The 22,573-nt window shown below is 39.4% G+C and overlaps 1 protein-coding gene across 5 annotated transcripts in view; it reads right to left on the reverse strand.

Moving 5' to 3' along the window:
* The window catches only part of prkd1 (protein kinase D1), a 350,415-nt gene that overhangs the window by 48,038 nt on the left and 279,804 nt on the right, over positions 1-22,573 (reverse strand). For all 5 annotated transcript variants that reach the window (XM_035429543.1, XM_035429570.1, XM_035429561.1 and 2 more), the window contains 9 exons: positions 17,035-17,112; positions 15,361-15,559; positions 14,311-14,434; positions 12,559-12,636; positions 8,561-8,843; positions 7,116-7,168; positions 2,457-2,529; positions 1,148-1,254; positions 143-304 (listed from right to left, as the gene is read on the reverse strand). In XM_035429543.1, the coding sequence (XP_035285434.1) occupies positions 143-304; positions 1,148-1,254; positions 2,457-2,529; positions 7,116-7,168; positions 8,561-8,843; positions 12,559-12,636; positions 14,311-14,434; positions 15,361-15,559; positions 17,035-17,112 (1,157 nt within the window). The remainder of the gene's footprint in view (positions 1-142; positions 305-1,147; positions 1,255-2,456; positions 2,530-7,115; positions 7,169-8,560; positions 8,844-12,558; positions 12,637-14,310; positions 14,435-15,360; positions 15,560-17,034; positions 17,113-22,573) is intronic.

The following is a 22,573-nucleotide window of genomic DNA, read 5'->3' on the forward strand; positions in this document are numbered from 1 at the left end:
TGTGGAGAGTCTGTCAGGAGCATGCTAGGGAATGCATGTGTGCAGGCCAACAGTCTGTACTTTGTGTGTGTGTGTGTGTGTGTGTGTGTGTGCGTGTGCACATGCATGTGTGTACGGGTTTGTATGTGTTTTCCAGACTTACCTGGGTGACAAGGAACTTTGTGATTCGTTCTGGCAGTCTTCCTTTCTCACTTGACAGGATCATCTCCAGCATGTCCCCATGGAGTTTTTCCATTACAACAAAGACTCGCTCAGGCGTCTCAAACATGCACTCAAGGTTTACAACCCCAGGGTGGTGGAGGTTCTGTGAATAGTAGTCGGATTGGGATGGAGACAGGTACAATGATAGCATCACAATGCTCTCACCCTCATGCCTAACACTTGATAGACTTTTACCAGATATAGCAGAGGTTTAGAAATAAATTAGACACTGCGTAAGTTGCACTTTTTAAATTAACATGTGAGAATGCATAGTAGAAGATAAATATCAGTAGTAGGTGAAGATGACACATAGAAACCCTGTTGTTATTGGGATTTGCCACTGTTATTGACAACAGAGCCATATTATTGACCCTTTAGAAATAGCCACATACTATGTCACTGAGTTAAGCTTTGTAGTATGCGTGTGTGACAACTTTTTAAAGCTTTCTAGATATGTGCTGAAGAAAACATATTAAGGACACACTAGCTGACAAAATCCATGGGCACAATTTCTTAAATTTTGTAAACTGATGAAAAATTTTGTTTACATATTTACCTTAGTCCCTAGGTTTTCAAATTCGGTCCTGGGACTCTATTTCTGACATAAGGTGGTTTAAGAGAGTAAATAATCTCTATAAAAATGAAAAGCACCTAATTAAGAAAAATTAAAAGCTTGTTAAAATTCTGGGATTGAAATTGGGGTAGGAACAAAAATCAGCAAACACAAAGCGTCCCCAGGACCAAGTTTGCATACCTGGACTTTAAAACTCATAAAACTTTCATGAAAACTCAGTTGCTTAAAACTGACTGGATATGCCCTGTTGTTAGTATTACCTGTTAATATGGTAAATGAAAAATGCTGTACAAATACACAATCCAAAGATTTTCTGTGTGAACAAACTGTGAAGTTTTTTTATTTGTTGAAGCATGTGTACGATGTGTTTACCTGTAGGATGGCCACTTCATTGCGCAGCTGGCTCTCCTGCTTGGTAGGGAATCGTAGTTTGTCTATGATCTTGATAGCTACATCACGCCCTGTTTTTCTGTGCTTTCCTGTAACAGGAAAAACATGGTATGAAAAGGAGCACACGTAATTTGTATAGGTCTGGAAACTAGATGTGCACATCAATTTGTGTCAGTATTCATTCAGCCACCTTCATAGATTTGACTCATCAAACTCATTAATTTCAATTCCTGGAGCAGTTACAGGTGAATTGAACAGGAGAACAGTTAGAAATATGAACCTTTATGGACAGATCAGTCAACTGAACACAAAGGACCAATACTTCCAATTGATGAAAAACTCAAAATGCTATTCAAGCAAAGGGGCATATCTAAGCATTAATTTTAAAGGATACATTTTGGGAGAGTCAGCAGAGCTAGAGATTAAGAAGTAGAACAAAATCATACACAGAAGAGGCCATAGATGGTTCGTGAAATGGAGATGCATTACTTGGAAAGCCATCGCAGAAACATTATGTTCTTCTGTTCCTGATTACTGCTGGTAGTTTGATAATGTTATCAATTCATATTACGATTGATAGTTAGAAAATGGGATCAGCCTATTAAAACAGTTCTATAGGAAAATATGTTACAGCTGAGCCTTTTTCAAGCCCCATTCAAAGTCTTATCCTCCTTCTTGATGGTTTTATTAAGAGTTTACCTTTGATAGCAATGTTCTATTGCTAACAATGCAAAAGCCATTGCAAGAGTTTAAACAGGTACTGACCAACAGTGCCAGTTTCACCCTGTTCACTGATGGAGTTGTTCACTTGCCAATCAATTGAAAGTAGTAAAAAAAGAAGGCAATATTGTAAGATAGGTATCATCGATGTCCAGCCGACATGAAATAATCTAGTTTGGTTTGATTATTGATGGGATTCTCCTCAAGATCACTGACGATGTGGCTTACTCATGATGTGAGCTTATGAGCTAATTTAGCAAAGTTGCTACATGTGACCTAGTAGACAGGTTCTGCAAGATAACAAGCAATCAAAGGTATTAGCTAATTTACTATTTTATTTTAATATGAAACTTATAGACTGAGAACTGAAAAAACATTTTTTGGATTGAATTTAAGCAGACGAGGCAAAGGAGGATGTGTGATTGTCTGCAGAGTCTAATTCCGTTTTCATTTTCCTAAATTAACCCATTGTTAAGGAAATGGAATAAAAGACACTTTTGAGCCAACATTCACACATTAGGTAGCAGTTTAAATTTTGTGTCTGTGGTATGAGTGTGTAAACAATCGTTACCTCCATAAACTATTCCAAATTGACCAGAACCAAGAACTTCATCTGGGAATATCTGATAAACTGAGCTGATGTCCTTCAGAGGGAGAAAACAAAATCATGTTAGAGGTAGTATTACACCACTAAATGTTTGCATGTGGTTACATTTGAAACACACACGCATGCGCACACACACACACAATGCAATGGACATCCATCCATTACCTATACCCACTTATCCTGAGCAGGGTCACGAGGGGTGCTGAAGCCTATCCCAGCGTGCATTGGGCAAGAGGCAGGAATACACCCTGGACAGGCCGCCAATCTATCGCAGGGCACACACACCATTCACTCACCATTCACTGACACACTCATACCTATGCTGTGGTAACAGCCTCCACTCTTCTGAGAAGGCTTTCCACTAGATTTTGGAACATGGTTGCTTCCATTCAGCCACAAGAGCATTAGTGAGGTTGGGCACTGATGATAGTCGGTATTCAAAATGCATCCGAAAGGTGTTTGATGGGGTTGAGGTCAGTGCTCTGTGCAGGCCAGTCAAGTTCTTCCACACCACACTCGGCAAACCATTTCTTTAAAGACCTTTATAAACTTTGTGCACTGTCATACTGTAAAAGGAAAGAGACCAAAATCTTGCCACAAAGCTGGTAGCACACAATTTTTTAGAATGTCTTTTTATGCTGTAGCATTAAGATGTCCCTCACTGGGACCAGGAGAACCAGCTCAAACCATGAAAAACAGCCCCAGGCCATTATTCCTCATCCACCAATTTTACAGCAAACCACTGTCCGCTGTAAAGTTTGTCTAAAGTCTGTGGCAACTAAAGGCAGCAGCGCGACTCATTTATTCCAGCACCTCAAACAGAGGCACGCAGCCGAGTGGGAGAAGTGTGTGGCACTGCGAGTTCCACAAGACAGTGGCAGCCCTAAAACAACCGCTGAAAAGCAGGTAACATTAGCGGAATCATTTTCCCATAGTATCCCGTATGATAAGAAAGGGCCCCAGTGGAAAGACATTACAGATGCGGTGGCGTTTCACATCGCCAAAGATATGGTGCCCATATATACAGTTGAAAAGTCTGGGTTCATCCAAATGCTGAATACAATCAACCCCAGATACGAACTACCAAGCCGAAAGTATTTTGCTGATGTTGCCCAGCCCCACCTATACAACTGTACACGTGAAAAAATCACAAAGCAGCTGGAGGATGTGTTGTTTTACTCCACTACGACAGACCTATGGTCCAGTCGAACCATGGAGCACTACATGAGTTTGATGGCGCATTTTATTACTAACGATTGGACTCTGCAAAGTGTCTGCCTCCAAACAGCTTACTTCCCTAGTGACCACACCGGCGAAATAATCTCCCAGGGGCTGAAAGATGCATTGGGCTCCTGGAACCTCGGGGAAGACCGACACGTCTGCATGACTATAGACAGCAGTAGTAACATGATCAAAGCTCTGAGACTGAATGAGTGGACCAACCTCTAGTGCTTTGGACACAAACTGCACAACGCCATCGGTAAGTGTCTAAATGGCAATGCATAATTGCATTTATTTGTCTGAATAGTGCTTTAAAAATAAAAAGTTTATTTATTGATAGATTAACGAAGCCATAATCAACATTCTTAACCCCTTAGCGCACATGCCAAATCTTGCCAATCCTTTCCCATTTAGGGGGTACCCTATTTAAAGCTTTATAACTCCAGATGTGAACACCACAGGGACTTGAAAAATGGCATTAAAAAAAGCAAGACATTTGTACAATTTACAATACTAACGCAGATTAGTTTATATTCATAATTTTGTAAGAAATATGCTATGACGGAATACGATTTTTTAGTGGTGAAAGAATATTTTTATGAATGCCAAGACAGACAATATTGTCCATTATGTCATGGGTGGGGGGTGTAGTTGTAGATGAGACTGCAGGGAGGGGGTGCGTGTTAAATGAACGACCAGAGCGTCAATGGTGGCGCTGCTAAACTCTGTATTCGGCATAGTTGTCGTGTATCGTCTACTAACTCATACTTTGGTTGCAGTTGCACTGAATATCTGAGTTCAGTAATCTCGGCACGCCGTTGTTCCAACCACAAGGGGCTTTGCGCTAAGAGGTTAATTACTTAAACGTAGTTAATTTACTAGCATAAAAGGTGATTTGAAGACTTTTATAACATTTTTTTAAATTTAATTTTAATCGAATGCATACATATTTTCACAAAATGCACACATGCATACATCATATATATCATATATATTCATATCATATATATTACACATACACTGTGTATGTGCACATGCGTGTTTATGTGTCTGTGTGTTTGTGTCAGAGTCCTTTGTATGCATCAATAAAAGTCTGAAAGGTGAAACAATTTTTATAACAGAAAAAGACTTATTTGGACATATTAGCCTATATATGTGTGAATGTAGTCCATGTCACACAGTATTGATTGTTTGTTTCTTCTTTCTTTCTTTTTAAACAGAGAATGGTGTTTCTTTTGCACCTCTGCATCTTGAACTAATGCACTTGTTGTATGTCGCTCTGGACAAGAGCGTCTGCTAAATGCCTGTAATGTAATGTAATGTAAGGACTCACAGATTGAACGTGCCATTGGGGTTTGTTAAAAGGTTGTCAGTGCTTTTTCCTTCAGTTGTAGTACAGGCTGAGCTCAGTCTACCCACTCATCAGCTTATCACAGAGTCCCCAACCAGATGGAGTTCAAGGCAAAAAATGATAGAGTGATTCCTGGAACAGGAGAAAGCCATAGCCCATGTCCTGGGGTCAGAGAAGAAAAGCAGGCACCTCGTGCCCACATGGCAAGACATAGATGTATTAGAGTCAGTGAATAAAGCCATGGAACCACTCCAAGATTTCACTGACGTCCTGTCTGGGGAGGCTTATGTCAGCATCTCCTACATCAAACCGGCGCTCCATATGTTCAGAAGCCAGAGGAGGAAGACACTGAGCTCACAAAAAAATAAAAAACATATTGGGATACCTTAATGACAAATACAGTGACCCTGTCCCAGATAAACTCTTGGACATGGCCTCACTGATGGACCCCAGGTGCTGGACAACTTACATTGACCATGACAAGGTGGAACAAATTAAGAAAAGAGCTATCACAGAGCTGATGTCTCTGCCCGCTGACAAAAACACACCACAGCCTGGCCCAGCTGTGCAAGTGCACCAAGAAGAAGCTCTTCAAGAAGAAAGTCCCATCTTCCACCCAGTCAGAGGCAGACAAAATTGAAACTAAGCTGGCAACCTACTTGTTGTCCCCTGACACAGACCCAGACACTGATCCACTTCAGTGGTGGAAGCGCCATTAAGCAAACTTCCCAAGGCTCAGTAATCTGGCCAAGAAATACCTCTCTATCCCTGCTACAAGTGCCCCAACAGAGAGGGTCTTTAGTGTGGGGGCGGGGGGGCACTGTAACATGCCACAGGGCATGCCTCAAGCCAGAGGCAGTAGACAGGATTGTGTTCCTTGCAAAAAACTTGTAAAAATACTTTGAAAGACATTACAAGCACCTCATGTATGATTTTTTTTTTTAAAGTGAGGTTTGGTGAAAGTTAGGTTTGCACTTTATTAATCCCAATGGGGAAATTCATCTTTATTTGTTTGCTTTTGTTAATCATTTTTATTGTTAAAATAAAAACACAACTTATTTTAATAATTCCTTTGTCTTTTGTAGTTTGTTTTTAAGAAAAAAAATTTGATTAAAATCGTAAATCGGGTGTGGTGTGAAAAAATTGGAGAATTTATTTTTAGGCCATATTGCCCAGCCTTACTTGACAGGTGGCATCTTATGACACCTTGCCACGTTGCAATGTACCACATTGAAAGTCACTGAGCTCTTCAGTAAGACCCATTCTGCTAGGTAGTAGGGGTTTCCAAAAATATTAGCCATGCAGTGGATATATACAAACGGGTGACAAATTAAAGGAAAAACCAACATAAAGTGACTTAGTAAGGTGTTGGGCCATGACGAGCCACCAAAACAGCTTCAGTGCATAGCACAGCCTTGCCATAGATTCTGCAAGTCTCTGCAACTGTACTGGAGGGATGGAACACCAATCTTTCAAAAGATATTCCCTCATTTGGTGATTTGATGATGTTGAGATCTGTTGACTGTGAAGGCCATACCATATGATTCACATCATTTTCATACTCATCAAAATATTCAGTAACCTCTCGTTCCCCGTGGATGGGGGCATTGTCATTCTGAAAGAGTTCCAGAGACTTGCATTGAAGCACCTTACTAAGTCACTTTATGTTTTTTTCTTTAATTTGTCACCCATTTGTATACATAGCACATATTTCCTAGACCATAATTCTACCAAGAAATTGCACCGTTGGGTGCTTATTTTATGATATTGCCAGAGAATGATCATAGAGACACCATATGTTCAGGATCTTTTGTTGCTTGCATTTCTCATAGAGGTCAGGTGTTCTGGCAATGTACAGTCTCACAGCACTTTTTTTTGTTTTTGTCATTTCATGTTTCAGAAGAGTGTTTCAGACATTTGATAGTTTTTCAACCTCCTAAAATCAATAAATGCTAACTTGATGCTACTTAGAAGTCCCTTGAAGATCACTATTCACCCTTTGAGCACCATACATTTCCCCCACTACATTCTGTCATTGATTTCATACTCACCACATTCTCCTGAATTTGGCAGTTGGACACGGAAATGCTGACAGAAACATCTTCTATTGGATAAAGAAACAATTGTGAAGTATTTAGGCAAAAATGGCATGTTAAAGTGTTCAACATCATAATTTTGTAGAAAGCAACAGTAACTACCCTAATTGCCTCTTTTCTCACACCACAGAAAGAACATAAGTGTAGTCAATAGTTTTGCATTAGTTTTCCATTATCTATAGCCTCTTATCCTGGTCAGGTCATGGGGGTGCTGGAGCCTATCCCAGCATGCATTGGGTGAGAGGCAGGAAGATTTCCAGTAAATTAACTTATATTTCTTAAAATAATAAATTTATATTTCATTTAAGAATATACATTAAATGTTCATGATCCTTATATTGAAGAATGTATGTGACAAACAAAAACACTACACTATACTAAACATAATGTATAATACGACAAAATATAATAACTTCTAACAAAAACAATGTGAGCTGATGGGCTTAAAAGGTCTTTTGTGCCCACAGTAATGAAATGGAATAAGCTAAATTAAAGCCGCAAGCGGCATTGGGAGGGGTCCAAGCATTGGGCATACACATTTTTTGGCACTATTGCGCCCCCTATAGAACGATTTTAAAATGGTTTTGTCCTCATGATCATATACCTTCACCCAAAATATCTACTGAATATCAAGATGATCGCATAAAATATAGATGACTTACGGCCAATTTTGTGCTAAGAGACGCACTTCGTCAAAGTTCGAGAAGTTCGTCGGTTGACAGCAGCCATACCTTTTATCTGATTGGGCCCATTTAGATTGCGTTTATGTAGGTTGTTCCCCTGAGGCTCTGTATCCAATTTGGTGCTGATTGGGCCAAAATTGAAAAAGCCCTGTAGGAAAACCTGTTTTTCAAAAAATTCGAAATGGCGGGCAAACAATATGACGGACATAGGTGGTCCCAATAGCAAAGTTGTAGAGTAAGTTTTGTGTCGATCTGACTTATGGTGTAGGAGTTATGGCCTTTTAAGCATGACCCTTTGTTATAGTGCCACCATCTGGCCGACATAGGTGATTCGTAGTGCCTGAGTAGTGGGGGGCCATAGGAACCCACCTAGCAAATTTGGTTGGTCTAGGACTTATGGTTGCTGAGCCTCAGACACTTTTAGCGAAGAAAGCTTCCGCGCCGCAGCTAAAAAGTCAAAATGGTGGGCAAACAATTAGCGGAGAAAAATAATAATAAGAATAATAATAATAATCCTAACAGATACAATAGGGTTCCAGGAGCTTCGCTGCTTGGACCCCTAACAAGGCCTAGCGAAACCCTACTCAGGAAGGGCTTCCCTGTATGAATATGTACATGTGTACTGTGCTGTGATGTGTTGTTTATCTGTAATGTCCTTTGCTTGTTTTGTCCTTTGTTGGGAGACCTCTAGTGCCAGCATACGTTTGTTTTACATACTGTGATGGCTGTGATGGGCCCCGTGTGAGAGGCCCTTGGAGATGACCGGCATGAGGGCGTGCTGGATAGCCATCTCCCACATACGGGCCACATCCAGACCCACGCCGCTGACCAGCACACTGCTGTTCGTTGGCATGCCACCAACCACATTCAGCAAGTTCTCTCCGACGTAGTACACCACACCAGCTGTGCTGATCTCGAAGCAGTGTGGGTTGGCCCCCTCTGGCATGAGGTCCACGGTATTAGCTGGCTCCAGGGACAGCACCTCAGATAGTGGGATTTCCTATAAAGGGGCAAGCCTAAGTTACCATACAGGTTAGGTCTTTTTCTAGGCTGGTATCTAACAGGTATGTCTGCAACACATTCCATATGCCATTACATGAAGTGCAATGAGTAGTAAGAGACCTAAGGACCGGTGCACAACAGAAAAAACACAAATAAATAATACCCAGATGATTATAAACACATAAACCAAAGAAGGGGTAATATGTTTTCACTATTGCAGCATATTCCAGTTGCAGACCTCCAATGGTGAAAACACATTTTCTTTACTCAGTTTTATGTGTCTCTAAGTGCCTGGCTAATTATTTATTTGAGTTGTTTCTATTGCGTACACTTATGGTGTAAATATATATAAATATAAATTTCAATATAGCTATGGCTTTCTTGAATGCATTCTGTAGGCCACTACACTGCAACTATTTCACTTGCACACTTTATTTTCCCGAATTGTATTTTCTAGCAATAGCGTTTACTGTATATATACTCCTTTGTCCAATTTTGATTGTAAAGGCTTAACTACATAGGCTACTTTGTATTTGTTATATCAGGTGTTGGCTGACTGCAATGGACCAGAGTGTCACAGGTACATCAATGAATTGAAATGGATATTATGTTATCTTACATGAAGGATAGGTTTGGTATTTTTGAACTCAGACCCTATTAGATGATCTTGGATAACTGTGAGTAGAGAAGCCCAAAATTTCGCTGATTGCTAAAAATGTTTGCTTAACCCCTTTGCGCAAATGCCAAATCTGCCCAATCTTTGCCCATTTAGGGGGTACATTATTTAAAGCTTTATAACTCCAGAGACTTGAAAAATAACTTAAATGAAGCAGGACATTTGTACCATTTACAATACTTATGTTGAGATAAGATTAGTCTATATGCATAATTTTGGAAGAAGCTAAAGTGCCACAAATGCAATTGCTAGGCAAAAAATAAAAAAAGAATTAGCTCTTTTTTAGTTGCAGTGAAATTCTTAGAGATCCCAGTTCATAAAATCTAAGGGTGGATATGTAGAACTACTAAAGATCTATGAAGCAAAAAGTAAGCAGTGTATCCAGTGTCTCCAAATCTATCCAACATGTCTAAATTATGCATTGCTGTAAATCACAACATAATCACATATTTCATTACAAATCAACTGTTTGACTCAAGAAACTCACTGTTGCATCATTTTCAAGTGGGAATGACAAGATTTCCCTCAGTACAGTGGTGTAAAACATTTAGGTGTCCAGAAACATCCAAAATCTCTCCAAAAATAGATAAAATGCTTTTTGTCCAATATAAAGCATTTAAATGGTCCCCTTACGAAGGTTTAAGATTAAACATTGGTATCGGATTTAAAAATAATGCAAAAACATTGTCACACAATGCGTTACAGTACCTAAATGTGTAATAATGAACTCTCGTATGTATTTCTCTAGTCTACAGTTTGTAACGTTTCGTTGTATGGGGATGGGACGATATGAAAACAATATTCAACCATCCACCACATTTTGGCGATGGTCATATCTGGTGCATGAAACACAAAAACTACTAAGCTACCACCGAACGCTTACATTACATATCCTACATGAAATATCCTCATTATAATATACCACTAACCTAAAAGAACGTATATAACAGAAATATTTTGAGCAGTAGTACTTACATAGGGATGATGAAATGTTATCTGTGTTCAGTAGATAGACAGAGACAGTAAATCAATTCAGTCGTTCTCTCCTCTTCTCTCTTACTCCAGAAAACTATGTTAGCTAGGGCTCTCAGCAAACATATGCCTTAGCCATGCTAAGAAGTTCTCAAGAATAATAATATTTTCCAAGAAATGACAAAAGTCAACGATAAAGTTTCACCAGGTGCATTGTCTTTCACTGATACCACTGACTGAATGTGTAACGCAGGCATAATGAGACAAAACTTACGGGTATACTGAGCTATATAACGCTATTAAAAACTAAAGTTAGACATATTATACATCGTTAGAAAGCTTATTCTGTCACCTATTGGATAGATTAATTGTCCATCAAGCCAAATTGTACTACAAAGGGCAACAACGCCGTACACAACATGTGTGGTATTACGCACAGCTATTTTGGAAAGTACCTAGGTGTCACAAATGAGGTATATTTAACAAATAGTTTATTCATTCTGTATCGAAAGGGACATCTCTACATGTAAAACCAATGGGAAGATTGTATATTTATTCCATATTTAGTCGCAGATATTGACAGTAGAATGACATGGTATAATTTTTGAAAAATTCTTGTTTATCTCAGTGTGCAGTGAGCAGTGTTTTTCACAGCTGTACTGGCATACCTTCAGCTATTGTTGGCATTATCCTGTTGCTACAACGGAATGCGATTTTTTAGTGGTAAAAGAATGTTTTCATGTATTCCAAGATGGACACTATTGCCCAGTGTGCCATGAGTGGGGGGTGTAGTTACAGATGAGACTGCAAGGAGGGGGTCCTTGGTAAATGGACGACCAGTGTGACAATGGGGGCGCAGTAAAACATTGTATTTGGCATAGTTGTCCTGAATTGTCTACTAATAAAGCTAGAACACAGAGTTTGTGTTTTCGTTTCATAATTTGGTTTCAGGAGCACAGAATGTCTAAGTTGAGCAACCTCAGGACGCCGGCGTCATGGGCGCTAGGTGCTTACGCCAACAAGTTAAGAGTTTTATACCTTTTTGTTGCATCATCAGACATAGAAATATATTGGGGGAAAATTTATGAGGACGCAATAAAAAGATATAAAACTCAATTTTTAAGCAATCAGCAAAATAATCCAGGATTATCCTATAATAGAGTCTGGGTTCAAAAATACAAAACCTATTCTTTAAATAGTCTGGTAAACTCAAAAAGTAATATAGTAATATATATATATATATATATATATATATATATATATATATATATATATATATATATATATATATATATTTATATATATATGCCTGTAGTTTGCAAACATCATTTACTCTTGGCTTTTTTGAGGTGCCATAACTGCACATGACCACTCTGCATCTCTTGGACAGATGCATGAGATGACAGATGACAAAACTACCAATTTGCTACGGCCTTGAAGCAATACTAATGCAAAAGAAAGCAAAATTTGCTCCTCTTAAACCAACCTCTTTTCAACTTTACCACTGGAGTGCTACAGTATCAAGTAACGAAATGTCTGTTGGACACACCTCAATTCACCACCACCATGAATTATGCTGGAGTTTGACAGTTGGGCCTAGCCAGTGAAAATAGGGCCCATTATGTGCTTGTGCTTTTTCTGAACTTATTCAAAATTGCAATAGGAAAAAAAAAACCTTTCATCGATATATTAATTGTATAGAAGGGTCCAACCACAAACTATTGCAAACAAACAAAGAAATCCCCAGCATGACTGTGGTTTTGAATGAGACCATTTATCTTGTGTAATGACAACATCATGTACAGCATTGATCTAATAGATAACATAAAAAAGTTTTGACAGTATTTGCATTGTCATTACAGCTGGATAATTCCAGAAGAAAATGGTAACAATTTCAAAATGGTCTATTTCAAATATGAGATGAGCAGAAGGATGGAGCTAATCTGACCGTTTTTTTGCCTTGGTATCCTCATTCCATCTAACATTCACAGACAGTATCATCCAGTTAACAGCATTGTTCAGTACCCCTCCAGATCATAAGTCGGGAAAAACACAGCTCTGTTACCTTGTAGTATTTGCTTCCTGTATCATTTTGGTACAGAGTGATGGCTTTGCTGTCCAGCCTCCAATAGTGCCTCTTCCGCTATTTTGAGAAACAAAAAGCAAGGGCAAATCCTATTAGGGGCTGCAGTGGCAGATTATTTTCTGAGCACACCTCACCCTTAAGATCCTCTAAGCAGTGATCTTGGAACAGATTAGCAAACTTGACCCCATCTCCTACCAGACAGGTGTACCTCCTCCTGCTGTGAGACACCAGAACCAGGACACATAGACTAGGGATTAGACCTTCTACTGGGGCTCCGTTAATTTCTTTATCGACTCATTCATTCATTAACCAAAATCTGTGTATCCTCTTTATTGACAGAGTAACCCTCACAGTTAGCTTAGCACAAGTGACCATAAGATGTGGGTCGTAGCAGTTAATACTGGTTTTCAAAGTTCAGTAATACAAACACAGCCTCAGCTGCATGCTCACCTTTCTTTATTGCTCCATTAATCATTTTAATCTTTAACTGACTGGTAAAATATTTTAAAATAGCTGAGAATTGTGCACACCAAGCTTAAGAAATGCACAAATAGTCACAGCACAATGTAGTACCACACCAGTTGTACTTTTGAATGTTTGTATACCATGGAATGCAATGTGTCTTATTACTATTCATTGATGAGCTCCTACTTGTATCTTCGGATCATCCTTCCCATGACACTTTAAACTAGCAGAGTTTGTATTTGCTCCTGCACTCCAGTTTATCTGAATCTGAGAGGTGCGAGACACGGTGTGAAGCCACTTCGCCATTTCTACCCGTCAAAATCGGCAGCTCGATCACAGAAATGTGCTTTGCTGCAGTCGAAGGCGAAGAGTTACAAATCCTGTGAAATCTTCCCCAGCCAACCATCAACCTCTCAACACACACACACACACACACACACACACATCGCTCCACTGCAGCAGCAGCCATGGCACTGTTAGATTTGGTGCCACACAAGACTGACTTTCTAGGGGTGCCTTCACAGGAAATGGCCCAGTGTTAATTAAAGTGTGAATTAAGACTGAATTGCTTTTACTATGATCGGCTGTGACTCCACAAGAGCAGAGCAGGGCAGGCTGAGGGGGGTAATACAAGACTAGTTGCTTCCTGGTGCGTCTCGGGAGACCTGAGGTGACCCCAACACTAAGCTTGGTGATGGTGATTTAGCCCTGCAGCACCATCGCTGGTGCTATCCTGTGACATGAGAGACGTGCTTAAACATGTGGCACGTCACATGTACCTCAACATGTCTTGGCACTGTCTAATCCATTGTATTCTCCCTATCCTGGCAAAAAAACTGCCCATGGGGATCTTCTCTTCTTCCGGCTAAAGATTTATATCAGCAATTCGTTATTGCAAATTGTGTCCAGTACATAAATTACACAGTAAAAGTATTGTAAGACAGAATACTATGCTCCCATCATATTAGTATTCTTTTAAGGACCATCATAGTAGTAATACTGTACATTCCATTGTAGGAATACAACATTTTGATGTTATTTGAAGTATTGAGCCTCAAATGCCCAATATGTCAAGCCTTGCTAACAGTAATGACCATCAACAATTCAACTTCTTTTCAACTGAGATAACAAAATGCAATAACACAAAGTTTGTAAATAAATAGGAATTGGAGTATTTTGGGGAACTGGGAAGTTTCTAACACACATTGGGAGGTCATGACACCAGTCGTTCATGCAACGTATACCCATGTACCCCAGGATTCTTACCAGTGTGTCCTTACTGGTAAAGTGCACCAGCCAGCCCTCCTTCATAACATTACTGCTTTTCCTCTTGATGTATTTCACAGACTGTACTACTCGCATCAGGGGAATGTTGTTGCTGGTCGACGGGCTTTTGGAGGAAAAGACAGTAGCCTTTATAATTGCCAAGCATGCAGCCATGACACAAAACAAATCTATCTCTGACTCTTAGCTCTTCACACAAAATGTAACATGGACCGATCAACATAATTGGTTAACTCTTTGTGATTCCTTTGCACCCAATCACTTATAAATGAAGGGTTACTGGAGAGACCGACCAAAATAAAAATCGCAGAGAAAGACTGAAATAAATTTGATGGAGATGTTTGGGGAGGTAACTGTACATTACTGCAAAACTCCAGTTAGTAGTCTGGGTGTTTAATGGCTTACAACTCAAGTAAGCCCTGTGGTTGTTACAGACAAGTTGTTGTTGAATACTGGCATTTATAGTGTTTCTTAATTCTAAATCTAGGCTCATAGTATTTAAGCTATCAATACCATTTCACCAGTTTTCATAGTCATACAAGATATTTTCATTTGAGCACCGCAATGAAACTGAAAGTGTACATTTAAAAAAACAATTAAATCAATGGGTAGCTGATCAGTCTACACATACTGGTAGCATCATTGTGAGGCTGTAATTATCAGAACTCATATATCTCTCCCATTTTACTCATTCAGGCTGTGCAATTTCCCTTTCCATTCACACACTTGCTATTACAATCTAATCTGACTTTAATACCAGACAATCTCATTGCTTCCATACCTGCCTGTAAACTAGATATGATAGTCTAGATAGATTACCATGCAGCTGTATTTTTATCATTTATTATTGAAGACCAGCTTTTATTTATAAATTTTTATGTTTTAAAAAAAAATGTTTTTGTTCCTGGCTATTGAAAGACTCTAGCTGTTGTTAGAGACTCTGTATCTAACATTGTTAGATGCACAAGGCATGGACCAGTGAATACAGACCAGTTTGATGACCATGTGTTGATCAGGGGCACTTCTTTCTACCTGATCGTCCTGCTGGAGTCCTCTGTGTCAGGGTCCTGAAGATACCCAATGTCGCCTTGTCCCATCCCCAGTGCGAGGGCAGATTCAGGAGCCATGGACTCATCCATGTCATCAATGAGAGCGTTGTTCTTCTCACAGTCATTGTCGTCACTCCCCTCCTCTATCACCACATCGGACTCGGCACCCGGGCTCAGCAGATCTGAGCAGATGCAACAGCTGTGATTTCAGGGATCCATTCTGCAATACAGCCTGCAGTGGCCAGGCATTCCAGCAAGCATTGCTCTGTGCTGTGCCACTCTCTGGAATGGAGGCTCACAGACAGTTACACAACCGGTCCGCTAGGGGGTAGAACTCAGAACTAAACTCTGAGCTCAAACCCAAAAAAGAACTGATTGACGGACAGCGATAGTGTGAATTATTAGTGGGCTTGCTTCCGGCAAGCCCACTCTTGCTATTTTGCATTTAAAAATTTTTTTTTTTATTATCTGTACTTTCTGCCCGATTTTTCTAGCTCTAACTAGTCCTACAGTTTTTCCACTACATTCAAACTGCTTACACCAAAATGACTGGCTAGTTCCAGACATTGTTCCTTGTATTCGGATTTTTGAAATATTCACATAAGTCACTCGGGACATTGTACGCTGTAGTAGGACGCATGCGCAGGTGGCCACTCACGGCATGAGATTTTAAGCACAGCTTTATCGCCTCACGTTACTTTAGCTAACCTTTAGCTGGCAGTATACTCAGTAAGAAGAAAGAACTTCAGGATTGAGAACCACTGGTGAACATGTCCACGAACACCGTTGTTGGTATACTCAATTAGAACACCGCACTGTTCCGCTGGGGTGTGAAAGTGTTTAAAGTGCCTTTAGGTTATCTAGCTATGCAAAAGAAGAAAAAAAGGCGAAGGAGATGGTACGTTCACGCTGTAAATCAGAGTAGGACGGAGAATGGAGAGTTTTGTCTGTACATTCGGCAAATGCGGAGTTTAAATGAGGGTCCACTTCTCTTATTTCCAATTGTGTGCTAGGCGTTTTGATGACTTGCTGAAACGAGTAGCACCATTCATCAAACATGCGGGAACTCACAGAAATCCCATCTGTACAGAAGATAACATCTTAACATGTTAGCGTTGCGCCTACTTTAGTTAACCTAGTTAGCGCGTACGGATGCTATCCTACACGCATGAGTAGGAGCTACCGACACACAGCTACACCCCGCGTACTGCACGCATGAGTAGGAGCTAATGAGACACAGCTACAAGCACCGATACAGATGTATGGACACACGGACGCTACAACCACCGATACAGATGTATGGACACACAAATAATGTTACAGAGGTGAGGACATGCCATAGCAAGCTAGCTATATAGTTAGCACAGTTTTACTCATGACACTTTTAGGATATGACTAATCCCTGGAACATAATCGCTACTTGCTGATCCCCGGCTGTACCCTATATGTAACGCTGCGAAGCAGTGGGTTTGGACAGTTTCGTGCTTCTTCTGAGCTATGCGCCCTCCTTGAAATGCATTGAGGCTTGAGGACAGTGCCAGTTGGAATTTGAAGCAAGCCCACACAATTCCTTCAGGAATACTCTCTCTCTTTCTAGGTCAGACCAGAGTGATGTGTGCAGAGCAGACGCATCTATGCCCAGAGTTGGGGTACTTGCCTCCATTGATAGCTACTTCTCCCAGGCAGTTGTTAGGAACTTTGGGGGCACAGCGTTTGTGGCAGTTAAACTTGCAATCTGGAGAGAGAGGGAGAGAGAGATCAAAATTAACTCAGTAATGTGAGTAACGGCAAACCTAGAATAAAGCTAACGTTAGTTTGCATTCTAACCTGGGTGGGAGGGGCAAGAAAGATTATGTGTCTACACTGTGACCAAACCATTTTAAAAAGCAAGACAGAGGGAGATAACTATGATTGATTCATGGCAATTTTCTGAAACAATGTAATGACAAATAACAAAGATTGGTGCTAATTGTATGGTATAAAATGAAACTATTTTTTCCTGATAGAATCATTGTTTTCATGGAATCAACAATCAGAGGTTTCAGCTTAACAACGGTCCAAATAGGACTATCAACCAGAGTCTTACTTGACAGCGCCATGGAAGAATATTTCAATTTCAGCAAAATAGAAATCAATAAACGGAAAAAGTAAGTACTATATAATCATTGTTGATAACCCTTGTATGAAGTAATTAGCCATGTAATAAGTGGGATAATTCCCTCCAAGGTGGTCAGCAATCACTTCACTTTAGGGGATTCTTCGCCTCCATGGTGGTCATTATTTCACAATAGCCTTGTTTGTTGTGATGAGAGGAATGTAATGGCATCTGTCTCATGTATGTACGGCGATGTGTTCAACAGTTATGGCTGTTTAAATAATGAAAATTCAATTCAATGCTCAAGGGCCATCAAGTGGCCAATTGGCACCAAACGCATGCCGGCACTACTGCATGTAACTTGCTACGACAGTGCCAAGTATCATCAAACTTGAAAAGACCAAAGTCCCAAAAATGAACATCAGAATGCAGAATAATAGTAGGGGAGACACACGGGCAAGTTGCCTCGCAGCAATTAACTTTGCCACTAGGGGTCGCTGATCAAAAATGCTGATATAACAAATAATGCCCCTTTTTGTGTGACCCACAGGTAATTTTTTGACAGACACACAGCATACTGAGGTAATGGCATATTTTGTAATTTTGACCATAAAAAAAAAAAATGACATGTTGGTTTTTATATTGTAAAAAAATACTGATTTGAGGAATTGTAAGACTGGTTTATATTTTAGATAGAGGAGTATGTCCACTCTTAATATATAAATAATCCTTAAGCCCATGCTAAGTGATACTAGTGAGATAGCTGAAGTTAGCATCAGAGTGTGCTTGGGGCAAGTTGTCACAGGATAATGGGGTTACAACTAGCCCCATATGAGCTTTCTGATATATATATATATATATATATATAGGTGAGACCGGGGCATTATGTCACACATTTAATTTTTTCTGACTTTTCCCAATATCATTTCCCAATAGCATTATTGAATGATCCTTTCCATAGCATAACAAAAAGCAACACTTGATTTAATTAAAATATTAATTCATACGTATGTATACAGATAATAATAATACTAAATATGGCAATAACTCATTGGAAAGAATCACCATATTCCATTTCATATCCTAAAAATTGTAATTAATAGAGATGCTCTAAATGTATCTCAACTGAATGCTCAATATTTAGTATTATTATCTGTTATTATTATCTATTATCATACATACGTATGAATTACTATTTTAATTAAGATTCAAGTGTTGCTTTTTGTTATCCACATTTACAAGATTTATTTGTATATACATTTAGTATTATCTGTATATATATATATATATATGTATATATAGTTTATATTTTTTGATAAGTTTAACAGTGTTTTGGAAATAAACAAAATGTTGGATTTGAAATTTCACTTTGTGTTACCTATAATGTGTCAATTAATTATATTGTGACAACTTGCCCCACACAAGCCCCATTATGGGGCATGCTGTCACAAATGTCTAATGTGTAATTAATGCTTAATGAAATCATTAGGAAGTTAGATGTGAATATTCAAAGCATAATAAAATTGTGCATGCAACCCTCTTCTTTCTTATGATATGGAAATGATCATTCAATAACGCTACATTGTGTAGTAATATTGGGAAAAGTCAGAAAAAATAAAATTTGTGCCAACATGAAAAATTCCAGGTTGGACACAAGATAAGCTGTAGTCTCTGCATTTTTCAGCTGATCAACACCAATACATTTTTGTTTTATTCAGACTGATGTGCCCTACAAATCAGTAAAGGCAGCAAGTCAATTAACCAAGTTGAGAATTAATAAACTAAATTTTCATAATTTATGCATGAAAAGAAAAATGTAATTTAACACTGCAGCCATAATTTTTCAGATAAGAGTCCACTGAACATATTTGTGTAAGTTTAATTTAAATAGCCTAATCGCCATAGCAGGAGGAAAGTTCATTCAATTTATAATTATGAAAATTCATTGACTGTAAAGATGCAAAAGACGTGTTTTGAATGAAAAGTGGAATCTACAGCCCCCAGAACCATATCTGTATGGTAATGTGGTCAAGAGTTATGACTGTTTAAATACTGAAAATTAAATTAATTGCTATAGCGCCACCCTGTGGCAAATCAGCACCAAAAGTATTCCAGCACTACATTACATTACATTACATTTATTTAGCAGATGCTTTTATCCAAAACTGGAACAAGGTCGCTGGAAAAACTACAATACACAGGTTTGATAAGGTAGTTACAGTGCCTTCAGAAAGTATTCAGACCCCTTCACTTTTTCCACATTTGTTACGTTACATCCTTATTAAGTTTAATGATTAAATTCATTTTCATTCCCATCAATCTACAAACAATACCCCATAATGACAAAGTGAAAACAGGTTTTTAGAAATTTTTGCAAATTTAAAAAACTGAAATATCACATTTACATAAGTATTCAGACCCTTTGCTATGACGTTCAAAATTGAGCTCAGATGCTCCTTTTCCAATGTTCATACTTGAGATGTTTTTACAACTTGATTGGAGTCCACCTGTGGTAAATTCAAATGATTGGACATGATTTGGAAAGACATACACCCATCTATATAAGGTCCCACAGTTGACAGTGAATGCCAGAGCAAAAACCAAGCCATGAAGTCGACAGAATTGTCCGTAGACCTCTGAGACAGGATTTTGTCAGGGTACAGATCTGGGGAAGGGTACAAAAAAGAAGCATTGAAGGTCCTGAAGAACACAGTGGCCTCCATAATTCTTAAATGGAAGAAGTTCGGAACCACCAGGACTCTTCCTAAAATCTTTCTATGACAATCAGTTCAAAAGTTATGACCGTTTGAAAATTGAACATTAATTTGATCACTATAGCACCACCAACTCGGGTAATGTAATTTTAATACCGATCGTAGGGGACCTCAGCCGCAACATTCCTATCAATTTTTACCAGTCCAAACAGAAGTTACAAGTTTTTAAGCCGAAACCCGGGAGAAAAATAAATAAATGAAATAAACTAAAATAAAATAGAATGCAAAAACAATAGGGTTGGACCCCTAAAAATCTAAACAAAAACAATTGGGTTCCAGCTTTGCTGCTCGGACCCCTAATAATAATAATAATAATAATAATAATAATCAGAACAAAAAAATAGGGCTCCAGCAGCTCAGTCCCCTAATAATAATAATAATCATTATCATCATCATTATCATCATCCATCCATACATCCATTATCTATGCCCGATTGTCTTGGGTAGGGTTTCGGGGGGTGCCACCAAATGTTTGTATCATTCGCAGAAGTTATCCATCTACAACTGTCCTACTGTCTAACTAACTAGCCCCAGCTAGTTAGTAAGACAGCTCGATAGCTAGCTTGTGAAACCTAATAGTTATTTAGTTAGCAAGGTAACCAAAAACTTCTCACTGCATTTCAGTCAATTCAATTCAATTCAATTTTATTGTCATTAACACAATGTGCAGGCATTTTAAAATTGCATTTTAAACATGGCAGTAGTTCAAAAAGAGAGTCATTAAAGTGTAGCGACAGGGGGAGGATGGAGCAGAGGGGAGAGGTCAGGGTGTGAATGTTGGTAGGTGAGAGAACATGGAGGGGAGTGTGCATGTGTGTGTGGTGTAGGGTTCGGGGGGGGGCTTGGGGGGGGGGGGGGGGGGGGGGGGGCTGTGTGTGTGCGTGTAAGTGGGTGAGTAGAGTTCAGCGGGTAGCCAGGTTCAGAAGGGCAACAGCTTGGGTGAAAAAGCTGTTTCTGAGCCTGGAAGTGCAAGCTCTGAGTCTTGCTAGCTCGCATAAATTTTCATAAGTATGTATCTAGCTAACTAGCTAATGTAATGTACAGTCTTGCCAAATGCTTCTATAAAAATACCAACTTCCTTATTTATTAATTTAAACTGCAGGAATGTTAGAAATCACATTAGGGATGGCTTTGTCACAAACAGTCCTGTAGCTAGCCAGCAAAGGCACAGTTCGTCTGACGATTTGAGAGCTGTTTCGGAGCGCACCCTTGTGGGTTAATGTCATTTCTCTGTGTTCACCATGATCCTTCACGTTTAGGTACCCAGTGTGCACGCTCTGGTGCCAAAAGCCCATAGTCAAACATAAGTGCGTCCATGAATCTGCTACATGCGCCATTGAGCAGCTCCCATAGGAATCCATGGAACAGCAGCTGACTGGCAACTGGCTTTTTGGGCAAAAACAGGTAACAGCAGGGGGCAACATTACATCCGGTGCCGAGATGTAGGACCACGGGGTCAGCTTTTGGTTCTCAACCTCAGCACCGGATGTAATGTTGCCCCCTGCTGATACCTATTTTTGCCCAAAAAGCCAGTTTCCCCATTGGGCTTCATTTATTTTTGTCAGCAAAAATAAAATACTTCCACTGAGATAATAATATTAGGGGGAAAAAATCACTCATTGTTTTCCGAGGTAAAATATTTTTTTCCTATCACACATGGGCTGTGTCCCAAACTGCATACTTCCATGCTCCGAGTGCACATAGCGAGCATGCCTCCATCTTGGAGTGCGAGTTCAAACCGAAGTTCGGTAGTGCGGAGCACGGATAAGGTACCTGGATGCGCACTTTTGATTGATCAAAATTTGAAGTGTGCATCCGTGCATGCTCCGACTGGGAAAAATCCCATAATTCATTTCGAGAAAAACTGTTAGAAGAACAACGACAATGGCGGATGACGGACATGAGGTTGTTCCTCCTGAGGCCTTCTACAAATGTAAGTAATTTATCAACAGTTGTATGCTAAAATTCTTAAAAGTTTGAAAACATGTGGTACAGCACAATGGTAATATAGCCAGCTGAATAATGTGGCTAACCGGAGCTACCAATCTCCAGTTCGTTAACTAGCTATCTTGCTATCCATACAAAGGCAATAATAGTAGCGATTTAGCTAGATGGACGTGAATATTATTGAACTAATATTCATAATATTTATTACAAATTTATTCCCATGTGCTCTTACTTGCTACCTGGCTGGATATCGACCCACTTAGCTAGAATTACACTTTAAGAAAGTATTCTATATTACTGTGTTTTTTTTTGGTTCTACCATGTCAAAGTTTCAGCCTAAAACCGGTTAAAGTGGTACGCCTGTCATATGATACCACGCA

Source organism: Anguilla anguilla, chromosome 1 (genome assembly GCF_013347855.1).
Source record: "Anguilla anguilla isolate fAngAng1 chromosome 1, fAngAng1.pri, whole genome shotgun sequence".
In the NCBI taxonomy this organism is placed as follows: Eukaryota; Metazoa; Chordata; class Actinopteri; order Anguilliformes; family Anguillidae; genus Anguilla; species Anguilla anguilla.